Source organism: Protopterus annectens, chromosome 10.part0 (assembly GCF_019279795.1).
Source record: "Protopterus annectens isolate FY-2018-M chromosome 10.part0, PAN1.0, whole genome shotgun sequence".
In the NCBI taxonomy this organism is placed as follows: domain Eukaryota; kingdom Metazoa; phylum Chordata; order Ceratodontiformes; family Protopteridae; genus Protopterus; species Protopterus annectens.
In genome coordinates this window covers 1,428,337,605-1,428,364,668 of record NC_056744.1, presented here as the reverse complement: position 1 = coordinate 1,428,364,668, position 27,064 = coordinate 1,428,337,605, and the positions used below count along the sequence as shown (strand labels likewise).

The 27,064-nt window shown below is 41.4% G+C and overlaps 1 protein-coding gene across 1 annotated transcript in view; it reads left to right on the top strand.

Annotated features, from left to right (window-relative positions):
- Positions 1 to 27,064, top strand: part of KIF14 (kinesin family member 14) — a 2,369,812-nt gene that overhangs the window by 712,162 nt on the left and 1,630,586 nt on the right. Inside the window, exons 7-8 of the mRNA XM_044086046.1 lie at positions 7,825 to 7,855; positions 7,934 to 8,041. Coding sequence (XP_043941981.1) covers positions 7,825 to 7,855; positions 7,934 to 8,041 — 139 coding nt within the window. The remainder of the gene's footprint in view (positions 1 to 7,824; positions 7,856 to 7,933; positions 8,042 to 27,064) is intronic.

The following is a 27,064-nucleotide window of genomic DNA, read 5'->3' as shown; positions in this document are numbered from 1 at the left end:
GTTTAGTGTCCCTTACCCTAGCCCTAACTAAAGGCAAAAGTGGTTTTAATTTTAATTCTAAATATTCTGACAAAGGTTCAATCAACGATTCTCTGCCTGCCACTATAGGGCGTCCGGGCGGGCTCCTTAAACATTTATGGATTTTGGGGACTAAATAAAAATATTGGGAGACCGGATGTTCCACTATTAATTGTGACATAAGTTGAGCTGAAATGATATTAGCTTCCCTGGCTTCACTTGGGGAAAGTGCTGTGATTTATGTTGTTTAAACTCAGTATATGTATGATATGTGTTTTCTCTGTTTTGGTTTCAGTGTTTTGAGTTTCAGTGTTTTTAGCTTTCTTTGTTATGAAGTGAATATATATATATATATATATATATATATATATATATATTAAGATAGATATGCACACGCATATACTAAACCCCTTTTCTCTAATAATACTGCTGTTCAGGTAATGTTTGATCTGGGTTTTGCACCTGGTGTTTACTGAGTGTGTGAGAGAAGTTGCCAGTGTTTAGTGATACACAAACGAATGACAAAAAAATGGATCATTCATTTTTGTTGTCTATCAGTCTTGATATAATCATTATATGTATGTGTATAAATTTATATATATATATATATATATATATATATATATATATATATATATATATATATATATATATATATATAAATGTGTGTGTGTGTGTGTTCATCTGTGGTGGAAAGTTGTAAGGCAGGATGAAGGTTTATGGTTCACTTAATGTTTTACCACAACAATTGGTTTGTTCAGCTAAGTGTTTACAGATTCAGCACAACCCTTATGTTTTCTTTCATACCTTGCTCTGATACTTTTCTTAACCTCCTTTGTTGTTAATTTCTTGACAGAATAGCTTTAGAGCTCTTTGTAATAATTTTAGGATGGTCTGTTGTCATTGTGAATCATCTTTTGCTAAATGGATATATATGTATAATATACTGTAGACTTTGTTCCTAAATCTCTAAATTGTGGCGTAAATTAAGTCAATGGTACAGCAGAACAGCAATTAGTGTTGCTGTCTCTCAGCTCTGGGCTGCCCTGTTTTGTTCTAAATTGTGATGTATTCTTTGGTAGAATCTGCATTATCCTGTCTTTATTTGCATGCTTTTCTGTTCATTTTCCTGTTATATTCCAAAGTCATGCCATAGCTGAATTGGAATCCTCCAAATTTCCAGTGTGCTTGTACATTTTGTGACAGTTGGGAGTCCTATCTAGGATTTTTTGACTTGCAACCCAGTGAGAGCTGGGATAACCTATACCTTCTCTGTAGTTGTGCATTGGATAAAACAAGATGTTAAGTGGTCCAATCTCGCCTTGGTTCTTTCTGGATGGGTTCGGAGCCGATCCTCGGCTCTGCCTTGGCCACTTACTATAGCTCGAGAGCTCTTTACTGGCTCGAGGCTACCCCTTATCCCAGAATGCCCAGCGCCAGCTACCCAGATCTCGTTTGCCGCTTTAGTTGCGAGGTTGCAATCAATACTGGCTCAAGCTTAGTATAATTTTTTGTCTCTTTTAAATTCAAATATTGTGCTTAAAATTTGATATAATACTTCTTTAGTAGTAGTTTGTAAGTTTCTTTTACTTTAAACCCCCTTATTTCATTCTTATGCTTTACTTTTTGCTAGTCGCTAGGGCTTCTGTTATTCCCTGAACTCATTTAACTTAGAGAGTTCCTTCCCCTCCCCCCTCTTTAAGGACAGCCGTTTAAGTTAGAGGCTCTCCTTTAAGGTCTTTATTAATTTTTAGTTTTTCTATTATAGTTTGACTTTAATTAAAATAGGTTCATAGGTAGGTACTAGGCTGTCTGCCCGAAGGCATTTATAAGTCTAGCCGGAATGTATTAGCTTTCGCCGCCCCCCTTAGATTAGTTCCCTGTGCCTCTGTCCAGCAGAGCCATTGAAGTGATCCCTGGAGTAAACTTTCTGTTTCCCATCCAGTCGTCAAGGTTTCTCTTGAAGAGGGTTAGCAAGGAGTTCTGCCTAATGTAGATTGGAATCTTGTTCCAGAGCATGGGAAGTCTCTGGGACAGGAATCTATCCCTACAGCACATCCTATTTATTGTTGAGGTGAGGAAGTTAAAACCTCTGGTTTTAAAAAGTGTGACTCATGCTGTCAGAAGATGTCTCTGACAAATGGGCACACTAGTTGTGTTTACTGCCTGGGGGGTCTGCACCTGCAGGACTCGTGCTATTTGTCATGCCTTTAGTCCAAAGGTCCTGCAGGAGCAGAAAAACAAGCTTATCTTCCATGGATTATTAAAACAGGATTCTCCGGCTAAAGCATCTCAGCCATTGAAACCTTTGAAACCAGTTAAGCCATTGGTTCCATGTTCGCAACCAACCTGTGAGCTTGACAAACCAAGTGTGTCGGTGCCGGCTGGCACCGACAAGACTACCCCTCCGTCGGCTCCAAGTTTACTTAGGAGCTACAAAAGAGCTAGGTCTCCATCTCTGGTGCCGATTCGCTCGGTGCCACAATCACCATTACTTCAAAGCAAGTCCAGTCATTGCTCATCTTCCCACTCCTCTCGATCCTTGAGGTTATCGGATCAGGATGTGGAGAGAGTAGTCAGTAGGTTGCTTGCTAAAATGCTTTCAAGCCCACATTAACAGGCTTTGGCTCCATCTGCTTCGATTTTGATTCCTCCTCCGACTATGCTTAGTTTGGAGCCGGAGTCCAAGGATGCTTTGATAGTGGTTCTTTCAGCTCCGATGACATCCTCATCGGCTCCGACTACCTTGATTCTTCCACCCATCGAGGTATCTGGGCGCCAAAGCTCTCTCGTCGGCTCCAAGGGGGGAAGTGGCATTGGACCTTGTCCGACTCCATTCTCCCTCTTGGAGCATCGGCTCAGTTGAGCTCTGCTCCCACATCGGCCTCGGAGCCATCGCCTTCAGTGCAGGGTGGTATTCCTGTCTCTTCAGAGCTGGAGCCCTACTTGTTTCAAGACTGTGACGCCTTTGAGGTCATGCAGAGATTGCTGTCCCCACAGACGGCTCCACGATCAGTTCCAACGGCTCCATCCCCCTCGGTGCCTGTTGCAACCTCTGCTCCTCCTCCAGCCCCAAAGCGTAGGGAACCTATGCCCCAGGACACCCAATTGGGTGAACCTTCTTTTTCCAAAGCCTTCCCAGAGCATTCTGAGCAGGCTCCCCGTAAGAAAAAGAGTAAGAGGAAGCACCTATACTTCCCTGAGTCTCTCACCTCAGATACAGACCTGGATGAATCGGAGGGGTCCCCAAGGTCCCACTCTGAAGATGTTTCCTTTTCGAACATCCTTGAGATTCTCAGGCAGAGGTGTAGCTGGACTTCCCTTGCCCCCTCCGAGGACGAGTCTGAATACCTGGCCACATTTGGTTCCCAACCTTCCACCTCCTGCGTGTCTCTGTCTTTTGATCCACTCATGTCCGTAGTCTCTCGAAAGGTTGGTCAGCTCCAGATGCCATGGAACCTGTCCCAAGGAGACCCAATAAATTCATCACAGCTCCCCAAGACAAACAATTCTTGACTAAAGGTGTCCCAGTTGATGCCATGGTGGTAGCAGCAGCTACAAAGAGAGTTAGCTGAAACCTCCTCATCTGCCCATCCACCAAATAAAGACTCTCGTACGATGGACAGATACAGGAAGCGAATGTTTTCATCAGCGACCTTCTCCCTTAGGTCCCTGAATTATCTTTCCCATTTTAATAGGTTTCAGAGGGATCTCCTAAAAGAGCTTGGAGATACCCTGCTAGATCCAGCAGCTGAGGGAGCTTCAGCCAAGGTAGCTACTTAGCTGGCGACTCTTAATTCAGTAGTCAACTCCTCCATGAGGCTTATTTCATACGCAGCCGATGGTGCGAGTAGAGCTGCAGGAACAGGAGTGGCTCTTAGGATACATTCTTGGCTACGGCTGTGTCCATTTGAGGAACCTTTCAGAGCGTCCTTTACCAATACCCCCTTTGGCTACTCCCTCTTTCGGCCTCAGGTGAAAGACATGCTTACCAGGTGCCAGCAGGAAGACAAGATGCTCTCTGATGTTGGAGTCCATTTTTCCACTCCTACCAGACCATACCCAAAGGGTCAAAAGGGTGGAAAGATGTGGTTTAGAAAATCCCAAGGACCCTTGCCTGATGCACGTGGTGAATTTTCCCCCAGGGGCAGAGGGGGAAATAATAACAATGGCAGACGCTGCCCTCGTGGCAGAGGAGGTCCGTAAAATCAAGGTGACAGAGATACGTTCTCTTCCAAAGCCTATCAACATCCTAAAGGGATGCCCGACTGCTCAACTCTGGAGGCAGTCAGGGGAAGGCTGTCATTGTACCCAATCGCCTGGCAAGATATTACAAAGGACAAATGGGTACTAGCCATTATATACAGAGGTTACAAGATTCCCATTCATCAATCCCCACTTTGTTTAAAAAAAAAATCCATCCCAGATGCTCCACCCAATCTAAGGGATCAGGCAGTCACAGAAGTTTCAAGACTGCTAGAAAAAAGACCCATCCAGGAAGTCCCCGCAGACCAAGTAGGATCCGGAACTTACTCAAGATTCTTTTTAGTGCCCAAAAAGACAGGGGGCTGGAGACCAATTCTGGATCTCAACAGGTTAAACAAATCTGTACAAAAAGAAAAGTTCCAGATGGTAACACTGCAGTCCATTCTCCCCTTTCTGAGTCAGGACAGTTGGATGTGCTCCACAGATCTTCAGGACGCATACTATCATATAAAAATGGGCAGACGGTCCAGGAGATTTCTACGCTTCCGGCTAGGGGCCAGTCATTACCAATTCAGAGCTCTGCCCTTTGACCTCACCACAACCCCCAGAGTGTTCACCAGATGCATGGCAGTAATCACGGCTCACCTGAGACGTCTGGGATTCCAGGTGTTTCCTTATCTGGACGACTGGCTCCTCACTGCTACCACCAGGCAACAATTTATAGAGGCACGAGATTACACCATCACATCCTGTGCTCAACTAGGCATCACAATAAACTTCGAAAAATCTGCCTTGTTGCCCTGTCAATCTATTACATATGTAGGAGCAGAGTTAAACACAGGAAAAATGATTGTAAAATTGCCTCAGGAAAGAATTTCCGTTATTCGAAAACAGGTGTCACTTCTCCTGAGGAGCAAAAGAATTCAAGTCAAATATGTTCTTCAAGCTCTAGGGTCCATGGCAGCAGCCATTCTTCTAGTTCCCTTAGCACACTTTCACATGAGAATCCTTCAGTGGCTTCTTTCCACACAATGGTCCTTCCAGGAATTACCCATGTCTCACATGATGCTAATTATGGAATCTTGCAAAAGACACCTTTTCTGGTGGATGGTCTCCTCACTAGTTACTCAGGGCAGACCTTTCATGGAACCCCATCCAGTCGCCACAGTGACCACGGATGCTTCCCTGATAAGGTGCGGGGGGGGGGGGCATTATCTAGGGAAGACGGTCCAAGGCACATGGCAACCTCATGAGTACCACTTGCACATCAACGTCCTGGAGATGAGAGCGGTGCTCCTAGCATTGCAAGCTCTTCAAGACTCTCTCCCTGCCGGGACTATTGCAATACAGACGGACAATATGTCAGTGGTTTGGTACATCAACAAACAGGGTGGAACTAGGTCTTACCCCTTGTGCCGAGAGGCCCTCAGACTGTGGCAATGGGCGATTTCCTCCCAACGTTTTCTGACAGCAATGCATATCCCTGGAACAGCTAATGTAATAGCGGACAGGCTCAGCATGGCTATCCTCATGCCTCACGAGTGGTCTCTGAAACAGAAAATTGTGGATCTTATTTTCTGCAAATGGGGCCAGCCTTGCTGCGATCTCTTTGCCTCTCCCCTCAACAACAAATGCAGCAGCTACTTCTCCCTTGTTCCTCCTCCAGGTCAGACACTCAGGGACGCTCTAGTCCACGATTGGCCTCAGGGACTCCTTTATGCATTTCCCTCCTTTCCCCTAATTCCAAAAGTCATTCAGAAAGCAAAATCGTTGGGTTGCAAAATGATCCTCATTGCCCGCTATTGGCCTCGACAGATCTGGTTTCCATTCCTTCACCCCCATTTTCTAGCCCAGCCTTGGATTCTGGGCCCAGTACCGGACCTCTTGATTCATCAGTCAGGCGGGCTACACCAATCCCTCCAATCTCTCATACTCGTAGCTTGGTTACTCTACTTCCAATCCTAGCCAGGCTCCCCAGTATTTCCCTAGCAGTGCGTGATATTATTGTTTCCTCCTATAAGACAAATACAAGGAAAGTCTATGCTAGCAAATGGAAAAGATTCTCATACTGGGCAGAATCCAGGAATTTAAATCCTTTTACAGCTCCTGTACACAAGATTTTGGATTTCTTAGCAGAACTGTTTCATTCTGGTGCAGCGGCTGCTACCATTAGAGTAACACTAGCTGCCATTTCAAACTTTCACGTCGGAGTTTCTAGCTCCAGCATAATGTCTCACAAACTCTGTAAGGCTTTCATGAGAGGTACATCTCTACTTAGACCTCCAGTGAAAGAGCCACTTCCACCTTGGGATCTCAATTTGGTTCTGGCTTCCTTGACACTGCCACCCTTTGAACCAGCAGTATCATGTTCATTGAAATTTCTCTCTCAGAAAACTCTATTCTTAGTTGCTATTACTTTTGCCAGACGTGTTTCAGAACTTCATGCACTATGTGTTCGCCCTCCATACCTAGTTTTTCACAAAGACAGAGTTTCTCTGAGAACCAACCCATCTTTTCTACCTAAAGTTTTTTTCAGAACACAATTTGAATCAATCCATTGAACTTCCTTTTTCCCTAATCATTCCAACAAGGCAGAATACAGGTTACACCAATTGGATGTGCATAGATAACTGCGTTTCTATCTCCATAGAACTAAAGACATGAGAAAATCAGATCAGTTGTTCCTTTCATTTCCTAACAACAAGCAAGGCCTTCCAGTTTCTAAAGTAACATTGTCAAAATGGTTATCGGACACCATAGTCCATACCTACCACTTGCGACAAAAAGATCTTCCAACAAAACCCAAAGGTCATTCAACCAGGTCAGTAGCTACTTTGGTAGCATTTCAATCTAGATTGCCCTTAGATTCAATTTGTGTAGCAGCTACCTGGGCAAATCCTCATACATTCATTTCTCATTACAAAGTAGATGTGGTCTCCCAGGGCTGAGCTTCCTTCGGTTCCACGGTTCTGAAGAGTCTGTTCCAATGAGCCACCCAGGATTGAGGTGCTAAGGATGCTGTCCCATCCAGTAAGAACGAAGGTGAGATTGGACAACTTAACATAAAGAAGTTATGTACCTGCCATAACGTTCCATGTTAGTTGTCCTTCATCTCGCCTTCCTTCTTGCGTCCCTCCCTCCTTCCCCCTTCCTCGAGGATTGAGAGGAGTTTCTCAATGGTTTCACTGGCTAATTTGTTTTGTTATTAGTTGCTTCTCAACCAAACCATGACAATTAATTGTGTATCCAGGTTTATTAATGGATTATCTCCTATAATTATGTCTAGTGTGGGCTATCTCAAACGAGATCTTGGTAGCTGGCGCTGGGCATTCTGAGATAAGGGGTAGCCTTCAGCCAGTAAAGATCTCTCGAGCTATATAGTAAGTGGCCGAGTCGGAACCGAGGATCGGCTCCGAACCCAACCAGCAAGAAGGAAGGCGAGATGAAGGACAACCAAATGGAACGTTATGGTAGGTACATAACTTCTTTTTTATTGGAGAATGATTGAATAATGCACATATATATTTAGAAGGTCATAACTCATGTGGATTCTCTAAGTTATTTCTTTTATGTATTTTAATTATATATTTTTATTTTCAGAAATGTTGTGAGTTCCTTCTTGGATGTTCAGGTAATACATTTTTAACATGACCTTCCTTAGTTTGTATTAGTGGTACTGCTTACTCATGTAGATGTGTTTCTTTGTTAGAGTTGGCTTGAACTTGGTAATAAACAGAGAGCTACAGCTGCTACAGGCATGAATGATAGGAGTTCCAGGTCTCACTCTGTCCTTTCTCTTGTCATGACGCAGATTAAGGTAAGCAGTAGAGATTAACCTGAGTAGGTGTATTTGTGCGTTCTTTTTGTGGTGCACATTTGTGCTTGTAATTGAGCAGTGTATAATTACAAATCACGTATGTAACATTTTGTTTTGCTGACACTGCATTTGTGATGTGATTGATAATACTGACAAGTCATGTTTGAGCAAACAAATGGTTGTTTATGATGTGTGTACATTAGAGATAACATATGTATTGCTTTGTAAAGGAGGGTTCTCAGTTTTAAATAGTTTAAACTTATTTTGTGGCCTCCTTCTGCTCCTTAGACTGTCCGGCTGATCACAATGACAATGGCATTCATTTCATACCAGACAATTGCTGGCTGCATTGTGGTTATTTTCAAGGCAGTGTCAGGGGATTTTTGGATATTCCCCTAATGTCCCTCTCTGTGCCATGTAAGACCATCTGGGAAGGTGCCTGTAGTGAATATAGTGCAGGACATTTGTCCAATGAACTCCACAGTACTAGCATCAGTTGAAAATAATCAGGACGTGACAGTCCTTAAGAATGTACAGCAAACAAACACTGCTGCTCTTGACTGTGAAGAATTTGAGCCATACCCAAGTAGGCTTCATACCATACGATTAAGCGCAGAGTAAGTAACCTTTGACTTCTCAGATATTCTTGGCTAAGCTTATTGCATACACACACACACACACACACACACACACACACACACACACACACACACACACACACACACACGCACAGTGATTTACACAAGGGCTAAAGATGCCTTTTTAGTGCCACTACCCCTTCCTGCTTTTATGTTGCAGTCTACCACAAGGCAGATAAATCTGACACACCAAGGTCACAATTAGTGTACCCTTTTGGTAGCTACAATCAAGCTGTTGGTTTCTTGCAAAGGTGGATGGCAGCAATTATAATTAATCAGTTTTGTTAAGTTATCTTTATACATATTACTAAACCGCTAGTCACAAGGCTTTAACATGTAATAATTATTTTCTTTTTGCTTCAAGACGCTAGGGTCTGTGATTTAAAAAGTAAATGTATAAACAAATATGCACTTGAACAAATCAAAAACAAACATGTTTGAGCAGAAAAATTGTGTTAGGAAAACACTAGGTGTCATATGGCTAGTTTTTAATCTGTATTAACCGAATATGCCTGTAGTGTAGCTTATGCATTTGCTGCAAGGCATCACAAAGTTTATAGACATGAGCTGAATGAGGTATGAAATGGGCAGTCATGCACTTCTTAATTGTAGTTGTTGCAAAAATTCATAAAAAATATGCCAAGCAAGCATGGAAAGCATTATCTACAAATGACTGAGGGAACTGAGCAGTTGCACTCTAAATGTAGAAAGAATAGTCCTTTTTAATTGCTGATGTTTCGGGGTCATGACCTGGATTGTGATAACACTGGAAAATATTCAGTTATTATATTCATTTTAGACAAATCACTTCTTTCAGCTTTAGGTAAAGAAATTCTGAACCTACTTGTGCTGGGTCAGAAATGTTTAAATCAAAATAACTTTCCTCAGTGTAAACCAGAAAGCTGCAGTCCACAATAAGGTAACAGCTGTGGTAGTAATTAACCTCTGGAAGTGTGTGTATAGAAGAAACAGTTTTACTTTCCAAGGCTGTGCTGTATTGTTGCAAAGAGACAGTACAGTTGTGTAAAATCTTACCATAACGGTAGATGTCCTTGCCATCACTACAGGGCTGGCCTTTGGCCAATTAGTGCCTTAGGCAAAAGAGCTCTACAGCGCCCCCCCCCCCCCCCCCCACACACACACACACACCACCTGGTGCCCCCATCCTGCTCTACCTGCACCATCCAAATTACTGGAAAAGCTCCCTTGCTAGAGCGGCACCCTAGGCGGCCGCCTATTTGGCCTTTGCCTAAGGCCAGCTATGCTTCACCGCTGCAGTATTCATAACTCATGGGATTCCTTGCCGTGAAGCCCGTCTTCTGGCCAGTTTACCAAAGCCTACCATTGCTTTAAGGTATGCTGAATCGCTTAGGGAGTAAAGGTGATGTTCAGGCATATCACTCTCAGAACTGATTGCCCCAGTAGGAACAGCAGTCCAAGGAAAACCAAAGAGAACCTGCTTATCTAGGAAGAAAAAAAGAGTAAGGTGATGGAGAGAGTGTGTGAATACTGCAGTGGTGAAGGCAAGGACATCTACCGTTATCATAAGATTTTACACAACTGCACTATGTCCTTACATTCACCGCTGCAGTATTCATAACTTATGGGAGAGTCCCAAAGCTCAAGAAGAAACTTGGGAGGAGGAAGCAGCAGTAGAGTCGTCTTAGAAGCCATGAAGAATGACATTAGCAAAACTAGTTCTAGCTCTGGAGATACCATCCAACTTGTAATGTTTGGTGAAAGTATGTACAGACGTCCAGGTAGCAGCTTCAAGAATAGAATTAGTGTCTGAGCCCTTGAAAAAGCACCAGAAGAAGCCACAGCTCTAGTAGGATGAGCCTTTACAGAAGAAGGAAGCTCTTGCCATGAAAAGTGTAACAAAAAGAAATAGCCTTTGAAATCCAAGTAGAAACAGTTTGCTTGGAAACAGCCAGTCCTAAAGAGCTAGGATGAAAGGAAACAACTGATCAGGTTGTCTGCTAGCTTTAGGCTTATACAAATAAAATCTGTGCTGTCTATGCACTTGTAAGGTTTGCAGCACTCTCTCACTCTCAGATTGTGGAGAGGTGAAAAAGTAGGCAAATTAATAGACTTATTGAAGTAACAACTCATTAACCACCCTGGCCATGAAAAAAGGATTAGTTCTCAAGGACACCCTGTCCTTATGAAATATCAAAAAAGGCGTAAAAGCCATAAGGGCTTGCAACTCAGACACCTGTCTGGCAGAAGTAAGAGCTAACAAAAGAACTGTCTTCCAAGAACAGTGCTGCAAGGAAGCTAAAACAGCAGACTCAAAAGGAGCCTGAGTCAATTTCTCCAGGATGAAATTAAGACCCAGAGAGGAGGAACATGCTTCCTGGGAGGTCTAATAGTTTCTTGTTTTTACTTTCCTTTTTGTAAATAGAGCTGAGCAAATGAAAGGATGTTGAACACTACTAATACATTTTGTCACAGTTATATTACATAGGATCAAACTTTTAGTTAGATTAACTCTGTTAGGCTGTAGCTGTTTACCTGTAAATTGTCCATGCACAATTATTTCACTAATTGCTTTCCAAAGGGTAAATTCTGAAAACTGTTAATTGAAGACAAAAAAAAACTTTCACAATTAGCTTTTTTAGTGAAGTGTAGATGCCATTTCTTTAATATAAGAACTAATAATGTCGGTTTCTGAGATTATTGCATAATGATCAGCAGCTTAACTTCAACTTTGCCAATGTGATAAAAGAAGTTAAAAATTAGGGCCACAAACTCTTGTCACTTTTAGTAAAAGTAAATTCAGTTTCTGGCTAGTAAGTACACTGGATGCCAGCGAAGAAGCACCTGAGAGAGACTGAAAGAAAAACAACTAGAAAAAGAGAAAAGAAAACACTAACTTGGAACATTTCTACTGCTGTTCAGTCAAAAAAGCAGTTCAAACTCCAGCTGTGGTGCAAAATATGGCTTCCAGTAATCTGCAGGAAAAAGTAAGTCAAACGTGTTCTGAACTGATTTAAAAAACACTGAATGAGTATATCAACTCAAATAACAAAAGGCTGGATAATTCGGAAAAAGCTTTAAACAGATTCAGATGGCCTGATAAAACTAAAAATCAGAGGCTGAAATGAAGAAGGTGCTGGCTGAGTATGAGGCTGCTCAAGAAGTGATGTTTCAAAAATGGTAGAATTAGTTGATTGAACATGTAGGGAAAATCTGAAATTTTCAGCTGTATCAGAGAAACTAGAAGGAGCAGACTGCATTACTTTTATGAAGGTACAAATAAGAAACTGGAATGGTATTACACAGCAGAATCTGTTAAATGGAAGGGCACAGCGTGTGTATGCTCCAATCTCGCCATGAGAAACCAGCTAAGACCTGTGTTAGTAAAAATGCAAACCAAACAGCAGAAAGAGTTGATCCTGACCAAACTGTGGCAAAAGGGCAAAGTATTAAAAGTTGGAGACAGCAGAGTGCTTCTGGAAAATGATTAATCACTGTGCACCAGGCAAAAAAGAAAATTTGTTCCAGCAATCAGGAATGTCAACTGGCAGGTTGTGAGATTCACGCTGCTGTATCCGGCTGTTTTCAGAATATTTTTTCTTGAAGGATCAAAGTCATTTATGATAAAGAAAAGGCTAAAGAGGAAATGCAAAAGTTTGTCAAACAAAAAGTGAGTCATCATGAAGAAGTGGTCTTTGCTTCTCATTCTTCTGGTAGTAAAGCACACAGAGAGACCTTGCTAGTGAAACCTTTTCCAACATTCCATGGGAGAATGCTTGAGAGACAGAGAAAAGCACATTTGACAAGAAGAATTGGAGCACCTTGGAAATGAATTGGAGTCTGGAGTTGAGAGATGAAGAAGACCAGCAAAACTAAATGTGAGAATGCAAAGCATCAGTCATATTTGTGAAAGCCGTATGTATAAGAAAAAGTGGAAAGAGTGGACTTTGCTGACTTTGTTCAACTTGCGAGAAACTGAAAGGCATTTACCTCACTTCATGTCATTAATGTTTAGAAGCAGAATGAAGGGAGGAGAAGAGGAAGGAAAAGGGGTGACTAAGTAAAACAATTTCTGTTCTTAACGGTATTTCCATGAAAATGTGCATGATATATAAATGGCATGGTTTATAGTAAAACATTTTTAGTTATTCTTGTATGTGATAAAGATACTAAAGTAAACAGGTGTATTTTTTCTTTCTTTTTTTTTAGTATTAAGAAATGTAGACATTACAATGCAAAAAGAGAAAAAAGGCTTGACAAAGCATGTTTAAGTTAATTTGCTGTAATCTTGGGATGTTCATCGTGTTTCACTGTTGCAGTCATAACTGTAGGGTGCTCCTGCCGGCAGGCAGCCCGAGGTCGGCCAGAATCCCAAAGTCTGGGTCCGGCGTCGGCTGTACAAGCTAGTACCCTGACGTCAGCACGCTCTGGTACATAGCCCTCAGCCGACGCCATCTTCTCCAGTCTTTCTTGCCGTGCGGTGGAAAGCAGCTCGCAAGTCGTTGGTTGGCGATTTTCGAACAGTGTTTTTGGTTGTTGTCGGTCCGAAGTTCTTACTTCTCTTCTCAAAGCTAAGTACCCCGTTGGGGAATCTTTTTCTTGTTCCTCCGATGTCAGAAAAAGTTAATAATTGTATTGCGTGTGGGAAACAAATACCTCATAAAGATTTCCACTCTTACTGTCTACCTTGCTTAGGCCCTGACCACGACGTTTCTTGTTGTCGGTTCTGTGCCAGGTTTAATTCTCGTACTATCAAACGCAGGTACGACTGGGCTCTGAATTACTTTGGCAGACGCTTCAATTATAGAATGTCGTCAGATTCTACCGGTATTCAAAAGAAGCGCAAAGACAAGGACAGGTTTCCAAGGTCCAAACAGGACTTGTTGCAGCTGGAGCCAGCATCCGGTTCGGCTGTCATCAGTGAGGCGCTTTTGCAGCCCCTGTCGTCCGCCACTTCTGAACCGATGGCCGATATGGACTCCCATGGGGAGCCATCTAGGCCTTCTATTTTATCTGCTGCAGGACCTTCGGACGTCGCTCCCTCAGATGGGTCCGGAGCCGCTGTGCAGGTACCGGCTTCTGAGGGGGTATTCAGGCCTACTCACATCACTATTTCAAAGACAAAGGCAAAGACAAAGACTCCTGTTAAGTCCAAAGCTCCTGCTCAAGCTACTTCTGAATCTACTCCCAGGACACAGAAGCAATTGTTAAGGATGGCTGAAGATTTGCTTACTATGATTAGGGGTTCTCACCCCCCCCCCGAGAAAAGGCCTCGACAGGATGTTCCTATGGATTCCTCTGACCAGGCTTCTATATCTTCTGTCTCTTCCTCTGATCAGGAATATTCTTTTCCTCCTTATGAGGATTCGGATGCTGAGGACTCCTTGCCCTCTGCCTCTCCGCCTGAAGATTTTTCTTTTGGGGAAACCTTACATGAGATGAGGGAACATTTTCATTGGGAAGGTCAGGATTATTCTGCTTCCAAGAAGAGGCTTAGAGAATTCCTTCTTCTTCCTCAACATAGGCCTTTGGCTATCCCTCCTGTTCTTGACATTGTGGATGATGCTTTTTCCGAGGCTAATTTGAATCCTGACTCCATGCCTCCTGCTCCCTCTAAGCCTGATAGGTTTTATAGGGTTCCTGAATCACATTTGTTCTTGTTTAAGAATCCTTCTGCAGATCCTGAAACTATATCTCAGGGCTCTAAGGCTGCTAAAGTTGCTTCTTCTAAGAATCCTATTCCCTCTGAGAAGGATTCTGCGTGCCTTAGACAGGTGGGGTAAAAGGTATATACTTCTGCTACCCTTTCTGTTAGGGCTTTAAATTGCCAGTTTCATATGTTTAAGTATCAGCAATTTCTTTTGTCTGTTTTAAAGCAAAAGCTTGCCTCCTTCCTGCATGTGCAGAAGATAAGGAACTACAGGATGTATTGCATGCAACTGAACAACTGAACAAACATAGCTTGCATTGTGGTTTTGATGCTTTGGATGCTTCTTGCAGGGCCGCAGCCTCTGGTACTGTTATCAGGAGACATGCTTGGCTTCATGAGCAAAGTTTACCTGAACAGGTTAAGGCTAAATTATTAGATGCCCCTGTTCAGCATGATGTTCTTTTTGGGTCTAAGGCTGAGGAGGTTATTAAAAAGATGGAAGAAAAGGAAAATCTATGCAAACTGTGAAAGATTTCTTGCAAGTTCAGCCTCCTAGATTTTCCAGGAATTGGCCCTCCAAAAATTGGTCCTTTCCCACGTCTGACAGGCCTCAAAGGGGAAGATATAGACGCTCCAGAGGTCATGGCCAAGCTCAGGCCTCCTACAGATCGAGACAATGGACTGCTTCTTCACCCAGAAGGGGAGAAGACAGATCCCAATCTCAAAGGAAGCAAACTCAATGACTCTCTCGGTTGGGCTACAGGACCTCTTTACCTGGATGCCCCTCTCGGAGGAAAACTTTCTCTTTTTTACAGAAATTGGACTCATATTACCCAGGACAAATGGGTATTGGACGTGATTTTAAAGGCTACAAATTCCACTTTCATACCTTGCCAAGGGCTTTCGGTTGGCCAGATCTGCCAAAACATCAATGGTCAGAGGCCTTAAATCAAGTGGATGCTCTTCTGGCCATGAGAGCCATAGAGCCTGTTCCACTCTCAGAGATGGGAAAAGGTTTTTATTCAAGACTGTTTCTGGTTCCAAGAAAACAAAGCTCATGGAGACCTATTCTGGACCTTTCTGTGTTGAACACCTTTTTGGAAATTCCAAAATTCAAGATGCTTACTCTACAGCAGCTGATTCCAATGCTCTCTCAAGACGCCTGGATGGTGACATTGGATCTAAAGGAAGCTTATTTGCACATTCCCATCAGGCAGGAATGCAGGAAATTCCTCAGGTTCAAGGCAGGCTCGAGACACTTTCAATTCTCTGTACTGCCCTTTGGTTTATCTACTGCGCCCAGAGTCTTTACCAAGTGCCTGGCACCAGTAGTGGCTTATTGCAGACTCCGGGGGATTCAGATTTACCCCTATTTGGACGACTGCCTTATTCAGGCAGACAGCAAGGATCTTTTACTTCAACATCTGGATTTTGTTCAACGTCTTCTCCTCCTACTGGGATTTTCAGTGAACACAAAAAGTCACATTTGATCCCTTCTCAACAAATGGTATTTCTGGGAGCCCTCTTAAATACAACCTTACAAAGGGCCTTCCTCACTACAGAAAAACAAATACAGCTGGCTTCAATTTTCAAAACTTTGGCAACTCTACCTCAGCTCACTGCAAGGAAATTCCTGCAGGCACTGGGCTACATGGCTTCCTGCATTCTGTTGATTCCAAATGCAAGGCTTCATATGAGAAAGCTTCAATGGTATCTGAAAAGTGTATGGTCGCAGCATTACCACGATCTGGACACTCTGATTCCTCTGATCCCCTGCCTCCAGAAGGAGTTCCTTTGGTGGTCCCGGGTGTGCGTTAAACGAAGGAAAGCCTTTCCGTCTTCCTCAACCTTCTCAAATCATAACCACGGACGCCTCGGATTATGCTTGGGGAGCACATTTTCTAGGCAATTGCCAGCAGGGAACCTGGACAAAGGATCATCTTCACTGGCACATCAATCTGAAGGAAATGTTGGCAGTTCAAAATGCTCTTCTAGCCTTCAAGTACCTTTTGCATCCAGGACCTCTTTTGATTTGCACAGACCACACCACAGTCATGTGGTACATAAACAAGCAGGGGGGTTCTCATTCGTACCCCCTTTGCAGACTAGCTATGGCTTTATGGGACACAGCTCTAAATCTGAATCTACATCTCCAGGCCCAATTCATACCAGAAGAACAGAATCTCTTAGCGGACAGCCTGAGCAGGAACATTTTAGATCCTCACGAATGGATGCTAGACACCAACTTATTCAACAGGATTACTGCAGTTTGGGGATGCCCCCAGATAGATCTGTTTGCATCCCATCTCAATCATCAGCTGCCTCTCTTTTGCACCAGGTTATTCCACAAAACAGCTTGGAAAGTGGATGCCCTGTCCTTCAGCTGGAGAAACCTTTTGGGATATGCCTTCCCTCCTCTTCCTCTTCTTCCTCGGATTTTACTAAAGATAAAACAGGACAAGCCCAAGTTCCTCATCTTGATTGCTCCAAATTGGCCTCGACAGTTTTGGTATCCAACTTTAAAGCATCTGTTCTTGGAGCCTCCTTGGATTCTCCCTCTGAACCCTTCTCTTCTGTCCCAGCATCAGGGTCAGTTGCTACATCTCAATCTCAAGACCCTTTGTCTGGCAGCTTGGCTCTTCAAAGGAATTTGATCTCTTCTAGCCTTCCCAAACAAGTTTTGGATGTTCTTTTGGAAGCTAGACGACCTAGCACTAGGAAATCCTATGCCTCTAAATGGAAGAGATTTTGCATTTGGATGCAGGACCGAGGCTTGGACCCTCTGGTGCCTGATCTCTCTTCTATTTTGCTTTACCTTTCGGATCTTTTGTCTAACGGACTTTCCTTTTCTTCCATTAAGATTCATGCTTCTGCTATTTCTGCTCATTTCAATACTGATCCCCCTGTTTTTTCTCATCCTTTGGTGAGACAATTCTTGAGAGGGGCTAAGAATTTAAGACCTCCCAGAACCCCTCCTGTTCCTGCTTGGGATCTTAATTTTGTTTTAGAAAAACTTACTTTGCCTCCTTTTGAGCCTGCTGCATCTTCAGATATTAAGTTTTTATCTTGGAAGACAGTTCTTTTGTTAGCTTTGACTTCTGCCAGAAGAGTCTCAGAGTTGCAAGCTCTCATGGCTGTGGAACCTTACCTTATTTTCCACCAGGACAGAGTATCCTTGAGGACCAATCCTACTTTCATGCCTAAGGTGATTTGAAAGTGGCTTTGAATCAAACAATTCACCTTCCTACCTTCTTTCCTAATCCTCAGAATAAAGGGGAAAGGATTTTGCATTCCTTGGACGTGCACAGACAGTTACGATTTTATTTGGACAAGACTAAAGAGTTCAGAAAATCTACCCAATTGTTTGTTTCTTTTGCCTCCAGTTCTCTTGGAAAGGCTATTTCCAAACAAACTATTTCCAAATGGATTTCTTATGGAATAAGATTTTGTTACACTCATCAAGGGAAACAATTTCCAGGTACTGTGAGAAGTCATTCTACTAGAGCAGCTGCTACTTCTACAGCTTTTCTCAGGGGAGTTCCTACCAAGGATATCTTGGAAGCTGCCACTTGGAGTTCTGTGCATACTTTTTCCAAGCACTACAATCTTCCTTTGTATTCCAAGACCAGGGCAGGTTTTGCCTCTGCTGTTTTGCAGGGTCTTCTTGCTGCCCCTTCTTCTGTCTAAACCTCCCCCCTTTTTTCACTGCTTTGGGATTCCACCCTACAGTTATATGACTGCAACAGTGAAACACGATGAACATAGTACAGTTGTGTACACCTACCATAAATGTAGATGTTCGAGTGTCTTCACTGTTGCAGTCGGTGTTTCCCTCCCTCCTATCCCCTCTTTTTCTCTTTTTTGTGGTGTATTTGTGTTTCCTAGTGGGACTCATTTATGATTTATTGGGGTCTTCTGACATCTAGGGCAAGAAAGGCTGGAGAAGATGGCGTCGGCTAAGGGCTATGTACCAGAACGTGCTGACGTCAGGGTACTAGCTTGTACAGCCGACGCCGGACCCAGACTTTGGGATTCTGGCCGACCTCGGGCTGCCTGCCGGCAGGAGCACCCTACAGTTATGACTGCAACAGTGAAGACACTCGAACATCTACATTTATGGTAGGTGTACACAACTGTACTTTGTTGAGGTGGAGGTGTGGGTGCAGAAGTACACATATATGTAGAGGTGATATGTTTTTTCATATGTTTGCATTAGCGAATGCCTGGATAAAGACACTTGGCTTAATCTAATAAAAAGATTTAAGTGGAAGCACATAAATAAGAGAACGCTGAATGTAAAGAAAAGTTTTCCTTTAGCTGTAAATGCTTCAGCTTGTCTTTAGAACACTGCAGCTGAGGACAACAAATTTTTTATTTCGCTTCCATTGGGATAAGCTGATTATAGGACAATAAAAAAAGCCAAAGCACTGTTTCTTCAAGGCTAAAAGTTAATGTTTTCTGAAATGCAATTTGAGAGGGGAATAAAATAAAAAGAAACAGACACCAATTAGTGTAAGTATAAGCACAGGCAATAACATACACCTTAGTGTGGATAACCTCAATTTTAAGTTAAGTTTTATGCTTGCACCTGTCTCTTTGGATCAGTTGCTCCTATTAGGAGGGCTAAACTTAATTATTTGAAGAGGTACATAGTTTTGTGGGTTTGTATTAAATTAATAGAGTATGGGGTAAGGAAGTCTTGTAAAGTGTCACATGTTCCAGTGTTGACTCTAAGAAAAACTGTATGCTTGAGTATTTTCATTAAAACAAATAGTCTTGTAAAGTGTCACATGTTCCAGTGTTGATTCTAAGAAAAAACTGTATAAAGGATCAACCTGTCAAACATTTAGTTGGTACATGTATCAGAAAACCTGGAAACAAGACATTTAAAAAAGCTGTCATATATAATAGGTGGAAGTAATGACTTCTTATCATAAGGGTGACACTTTTCTACATTTTCTTGGAATTTGAATGGTCTTACAGGTATAGACAAAAAGGAACAAATATTTAACTACATTAAAAAAATGCAGAGTGCAAACAACATTGGAACAGGAGACACATTTGGAACGAACTGAGCATGTGAATTTGATTTTATAGACAAATGCAACAAACTTAAGGGGATGTTTTTGAGGAGCGTTTATCCAGAAAATTTTGTTAATAATAATATTAGTGAAGTTCAAATGAAAAGAGAAACTGGATTTCATACTGTATTATTTGGTGCTAATCAGAGTGACAGCATTGCACTTCACATAGTATAGCCTATGCTTTCTTTATGACTTTTTGTATTGATTATCCAATGATTAAAAAACAGAGAGAGAAATACTGCGCTAGTTTTAATCAATTTGAAGTGACAGAAAAGTTAGGTCAGTCACCAAAGTGTGTTGCTAGAAAAGGTGTTTGAAGAATATGGTGAAATGTTTTAGAACTATTGGTTTTGAGAGAAGATAGTACTAAGTGTGGTACTTTTAAATGTGGCAGCTATAAATATTGTAAATTCATGTTGTAAGGATGCTGTATAAGTTTGGGGGATGGTTTTATTCAACCTAATTTCCACTGTAATTGTGAAACAAAAGGGGTGATGTATGTTGACCTTTGCCAGAACTGCAGTTTTTTATGTTGGGAAAACATCTAAATATTTTAGGGAAGGAGTGTATGAACATACACACACACACACACACACACACACATATATATATATATATATATATATATATATATATATATATATATATATATATATATATATATATGGGTGTAGGTTAGAAGATCGGCAGCTGAGATAACCGACAACGCATGAGCGGGCGCCAGATGATCGACACTCGGAAGACCGACGCTACGGATGAAAACTCCGATGCCAGGGATAGTGAGTTGAAAAGAAGGCTGTGTGAGTATGCGGTGGTGACGGACGTTAGGGTGCGACTAAGGTAAGTGTGGATAGTGACAGTCTGTGGGGATAGGGGTGGGTTAAGTGAGTTAGGGTTAGGGCGGGTTGGGTAAGTGTCGGTAGTGGTATTTTTGGGTTAGGGCGGGTTAAGTGAGTTAGGGTTAGAGCGCGGGTTAGGTAAGTGTCGGTAGTGGCAGTTTTTGGGTTAGGGCGGGTTAAGTGAGTTAGGGTTAGGTGCGGGTTATGTAAGTGTGGTAGTGGTATTTTTGGGTTGGGGTGGGTTAAGTGAGTTAGGGTTAGGCGGGTTAGCTGAGTGTGCGATAGTGACGGACCTTAGGGTAAGGGTTTGGGTTAGGGTTGGACGTAGTTGTGTGTGTGAGGTTTAGTGTGGGTTTGTGAGGATTTTGGTGTGCCTGTGTTCTGTGTGTGGTTTTTGGATAAGGGGATGTGTTTTGTTAGTTGATTGTTGTTATTGTGGTGTGTGCAGTGTGTGAGGTTTCGTGTTTGTGGACCGTCGGTTACTTGTTTGTCGGGCATGTGAGGTGTCGTGTTTATGGTTTGTCGATAATGTGGTGTCGATGTTTTTGTTGTCGGTGAGAGTGGCTGTCGATCTTATGACCTAGAACCATATATATATATATGTTTATTATCAAAAAGTTGAATGTTGGTTCAGCGAACACGGAACGTCTAACGTCCATTAGTAGACTTCCTTGTTGCTGAACGTTAGGAGATCCAGTACATATCAGCAAATCCAAGTGTGCATGACTGTGTAGGTGTTTAACTTTTGTTTGCACCTACTCTGCCATCACTGTCGATCCACAGTTTCGACATTTTAACCTAATTAGTATGCAGGAAGTATGACATCATTTTCGAAGTATCGAGCGTTCATTTTTATTAGCTTCGATATTTTGATAGTAAACCCTAGATAAATAGCTACACACACACACACACACACACACACACACACACACACACTGGATATAAAAAGTTTACATACCCCTGTTGAAATGCCATTTTTTTGTGATATAAAAAATGAGACCACAATAAATCATTTCAAAACTTTTTCCAACTTTAATGTAACCTATAACCTGTACAATTCAATTGAAAAACAAACAAATCAGAAAAAAATATCAAAAATAAAAAACGTGCAATACACTGGTTGTATAAGTGTGCAGATCCTTAAACTCGTACTTTGTTGAAGCACCTTTTGATTTAATTACAGCATTCAGTCTTCTTGGGTAGGAGTCTATCAGCATGGCACATCTTGACTTGGCAATATTTGTCCATGCTTCCTTGCAAAAGCGCTCCAAATTTGTCAGATTGCGAGTGCATCCCTTGTGGAGGGTCTGTATTATATGAACAAAAGCTCATAATGTCAAACGCTGTGAAGGGTGAAAATGCTGGACTTCGAAGAGCTTCTTGTGGGACCGCAGTACAGTGAAGGTAGGAATATTTGCCCTTTCCTCACTGTAGTGCGATCTCGGAGTTAGTATATATATTTAGTGGGGGGCTGCACCCCCCTCCCCCACAATAAGGAGTTAGATGTCTGGCATTTTCGCTTTTTTAGAGCGTTCGACATCATGAACTTTCATTCATATAATATAGACCCCTTGTGCACAGCCCTCTTCAGGTCAACCCACAGCTTTTGTTATTGGATTTAGATGTGGGCTCTGGCTGGGTCATTCCAATACTTTAATTTTCTTCTGGTGAAGCCATTCATTTGTTGATTTGGATGTATGCTTGGGGTAATTTTCATGGTGAAAGGTTAAATTCCTCTTCATCTTTCTAGCAGACGCCTGACGGTTTTGGGCCAAAAATGACTGGTATTTGGAACTGTTCATAATTCCCTCCACCTTGACTAAAGTCCCAGTTTCAGCTGAAGAAAAGCAACCCCAAAGCATGATACTGCCACTACTATGCTTCACCATAGGGATGGTGTTCTTTTGGTGATGCAAAGTGTTGTTTTTGCGGCAAACATAGCTTTTGGAATTATGGCCAAAAAAGTTCAACCTTGGTCTTATCAGACCTTAACACATTTTCCCATATGCTTTTGGAAGACTTGATGTATTGTTTTGCAAATTTTAGCCCGGCTTGGATGTTTTTCTGTGTAAGAAAAGGCTTCCGTCTTGCAACCCTACCCCATAGTCCGGACATATGGAGAATATGGGAGATTGTTGTCACATGTAGTACACAACCAGTACTTGCCAGAAATTCCTGCAGCTCCTACAGTGTTGCTGTAGGTCTCTTGGCAGCCTCCCTGACCAGTTTTTATCTTGTCTTTTCATCAATTTTGGAGGGACGTCCAGTTCTTTGCATCATCACTGTTGTACCATAATTTCTCCACTTTTTGATGACTGTCTTCACTCTGTTCCATGGTATATCCAATGCTGTGGAAATTTTTTTGTACCCTTCTCCTGACTGATACATTTCAACAATGAGATCTTTTTGATGCTTTGTAAGCTCTCTGTGAACCATGGCTTTTGCTGTAGCAGGCAGCTGAGTAAATGTCAGGAAAATTCTACTAGGACAGCTGAACTTCATTTGGGGTTAATCAGAGTCTTTTTAATTGATGGCAGGTGTATACCCAAGAAGACTAAATGCTATAATTAAAGCAAAAGGTGCTTCAACAAAGTATTAGTTTAAGGGTGTGCACACACAACAAAGTATAAGTTTAAGGGTGTGCACACTTATGCAACCAACGTATTGTGTATTTTTTTATATTTTTTCTCCTAACAGATTTGTTTGTGGGAAAAATTTTGAAATTATTTATTGTAGTCTAATTTTTTTTATATCACAAAAAGCAGGCATTCTAACAGGAGTGTGCAAATTTTTTATATCCACTGTGTGTGTGTGTGTGTGTGTGTGTGTGTGTGTGTGTATATATATATATATATATATATATATATATATAAAATATAGGAAGATCAAATCCTAACAATGCATGCATTGGCAAAGCATTTGATAAATTTCTCTGGGCATAAATTTTTATTTTTTGGTATGGAAAACCATTCTTAAACCACATGGGCAATGCCCCTGATTTATTTTTAGAACTTTGGGAATTGTTTTGGCAAATCAAAACTAATGCAAGGTTAGTCCCTGGACTGAATGGGATGATTTCAATTAACTGCGTTTTAAAATTAAAATCTTTGAGGTTATTTTGTGTGGGTTATAATCAGTAATAGTGTATGATAATATGTCTGAAAACAAATCTATACATTTTTGTAGTAAATGTTATAAAATGGTTTCTCACATTGATTATAGGTCTTCTAAGAAAAGTTTTTACTAGTAGTGTGCTTTCATTGGATGGATTGTGATGTGATCAAGGGCGAAGGTTTTTAAATTATTGAACATGTGTGAGCTTTATTCTGATGAAGTTTCATATTGCGAGACGAAAGCGCTAAATAAACCTTGTAATTTGTTAACCAGTACTGTGGCATCCATATTGGGTGTTTGCTATTTGAATTGTTTTTTGATAATAACTCCAAACACAAAAACTTTTGGCTTAACAACTTAATCAACAGAAAGTAGAAATGGTTGTTGTCAAACTTAGGGAGCCTATAACAAGAAAAATGTCTGGAGATCTTGTAAAGGTATTAGAGATATTTTGGAAATTTAATGCAAATTTGAATAAAGCAGAGAAGTGGAGAAATCAAGAAATGGATATATTTATGGAAAACTTTAATGTGCCAAGGTTAGAGTTAGATGAGGCTCAACAACTAACAAGTAGGAGGAGATGAGATAAAAATGGTGACATATAACCAATCTGCAGGAACGTCTCTTGGAACTGATGGTATTCTGGTGAAATTTTTGAAGCTAGGAGGAAAGAAAGTAATAAAACTCTGGAAGGATTTGCTTCACCATATTTTAAAAGGAGAGGAAGCAGCAACATCTTGGGAAAAAAGTGTGGTAGCTGTAATACCCAAAGATGGAAAAGACTTATCAGATCCAGCTTCATGTAGGCTCATTTACATTTTAACCATGATTCCATACACCCATCCATGAGCCCTTTTGTCCTTTTTTGCGCATGGGCTAGGGGTGTCACATTCAGCAGTGACAAGCAACTAGAGCCAAGATTTATACCACCCGGTGGCTAGCCCTGCCTCAGTAGTTCCTCCACACCACAGATTCACACTCACACCTATCCAGTTTAGAGTGTCCAGTCCATCTACTGTATGTCTAGAATGTGGGAGGAAACCTGAGCACCCGGACGAAATCCATGTGAACACGGAGGGACTTGCAGACTCTACACAAAAGGCACCCTAACTGAGAATCAAACCTGGGAACCTCTTGGTGTGAAGCAACAGTGCTATCTGCTGTACCACTGTGTCACTTTGTTTGTGTCTTTCGGCTTTTCCCGGTTATGGGGTCGCCACAGCGGAACTCGGGTCCGCTAATGATTGGTAGTGGATTTTTACATACCGGGTTACCAGCCCTGACGTACAACCTTCAACGAAGGCATGCCCCATTTACGTATGCCTCCACACAGAAGATGCTCTAGCTGAGAATCGAACGGGACAATGTCTTGCTATGAGGCAACAACGCTACCGCAGCATTATAAAATGTTTGTCTATAATGGCTAAAAGAATTGCAAAGGTGTTGCCAGAATTGATAGATATGGATTAATGTGGTTTTGTGGTGGGGAGGCAAACATTTGGCACCATTAATAGAGCAATAATGATCCAGAGGAAGTAGGATGTATCAAAATACAGCTATTGTTGGTGGGTCACGATGCAGAGAAAACATTTGACAGAGTAAGTTGGTATTTTATAATTAGGGCACTAGAAGTATTGGTATTTCCTGATACAATAATAAGGTTAATTAAGAAGATGTATGAGGGATCAGAAGCAAAAATCAAAGTAGGAAGGTTCCTCTCTGATAAGTTGTGTCTGAAAAGAGAAATCAGGTGGGATTTCCTCTTTTTCTTTATTTGCATTATATTTAGAACTGTTGGAAAAGAAAATAAGGGGCATGTAAATTAAAGGATATTATTGGTATGGTATTGAAGAAAAGTTGCCTTTATTTACAGATGATGTAATTTTGTACCTGATATAACCAGAGAAGGACATCTCAGGGTTGTGGAACATTGTGAGACAGTTCCTTGTTTTTTTGGGATATAAAATTAATGAAGATAAAATAAAGGATGTAAACTATATGTACCCACACATGAATTGGTTCTGGAATACCCTTATTTATGAAGACATGGTAAATGATGTATTTTTGGAGTATGGGTTAAAAAGGACCCTGTTATGCCAGCTAAAGATATGTGGGAAGCAACTAAACAAAAGATAATACAAAGACTGAGAAAATGTGAAATCTTGTCTATGGATATGGATAGCAAGATACAAACAGTAAAAATGTTTTAGTCCCTTTAGTTTTATAGACAGGCCAGGCATACTTTTATCAGCCATAAAGAGGTGAAGGAGTTTATCTGGGAAAGGAAGAGGGCAACAGTCAAGTGGGATAAGTTGATCCTTCCAATAGAACATGGAGGTTTAGGGTTACCTAGTTTGAAAGGATATTTTAGAGCTACAGAGTTAAGGCTCTTATACATAGCAGAAACAGAAAGCAGCAACCCAAAGTGGAAAAGGATGATGATGAAGCATGGGGACATTTAAGAAGTAAGGAAAGAGTAGAATTTTGGATGCAGAACCTTAAGGAAAGTAACAACAGTCATACAGAATATGGTATGGTGTGGTCCTAATGGAGATGGGGGTCTGAATGGAGAGATGTAACGTCAGTAAGCAAAGGAGAGTAGTAGTGCTGAAATTGAATTCATCAAGTCTTGGTGAGTGCATTCACGAGGTCGACCCTGTTTTCACAAAATCTGACCAAGGTAACACTGATATATAGACTGTATTTATATAACATATATCATGGACAGAAGTAGGTCAAAAACTAAAAAAGATAGCTGGATGCAGAAGACCCAGGATAAAAAGTGCCCAATCCTGGTAGGCGCACTGGTGCCAAGACTGGACAAGATGACAATGTAGAATCCTCAAAATACGGAAACATTCCTACAATGGGGCCAGGCCATGCCCAGGGGGAGGATAGCCCCCCTGTTGTAGAAGGAAGTAGCATTCCACAAAAATCACAAAAAACTGATAGGCCAAGAAGAGCCATAAAGACGATAAAGTGGACTGTTGAGGATAAGAAAGAAATTATGTTTTGTTACTGTTATGCATAAAGTCCAGAATTTCCAGACACAAGATATACAAAACGATTAAGAGGGAAATTAGAGGAAAGAAAAATACTTCCACAAGAAAAACTGTCAGAAGCTTCAAATGAAAATTTGTGTTCATTAATACAACAGATGTGTGAAAAACAGTATATAGATCAAGAAACCTTGATCTGTTTGGAAAAGGAAGCATCTGAGGAAGTGCGAAAATATAAACAACAAAACCAAGAGATATTTGAAAAGTATAAAAAAGAAATATGGAAATGGGAAAGAAAGAGAGATTTGATATGGTACAATATTTATGCAAAAGAGAAAGTCAAATTAATCATTGTAAAGAAGACAACCCCAAATATATTTAAAGAGAAATATAGGCAAAGGCATCCGGATATGAAAAATTTCACAATAAAAAAAATAAATTTCACAAAGATGGAACGTAGAAAAGAAGATCAGTGAAGTAGAAGTTAAAAAATTAGAAGATGAAGTTATGGAGTGCCTGCAAAGTGAAGGTCTAACACATGTTACATCACAGCAGGATGGAGTAAGTCGCCAAAGCAGGGAGAAACAGGAAGATCAGGAAACATCTGAAGAAAAAATATGGACATGGGAAAGAAAAAGAGATTTAATACGGTGTAATATTTATGCAAAGGAGAATGCAAAACTAACCAATACAAAAAGAAGCACCAAAGATATTTGAGAT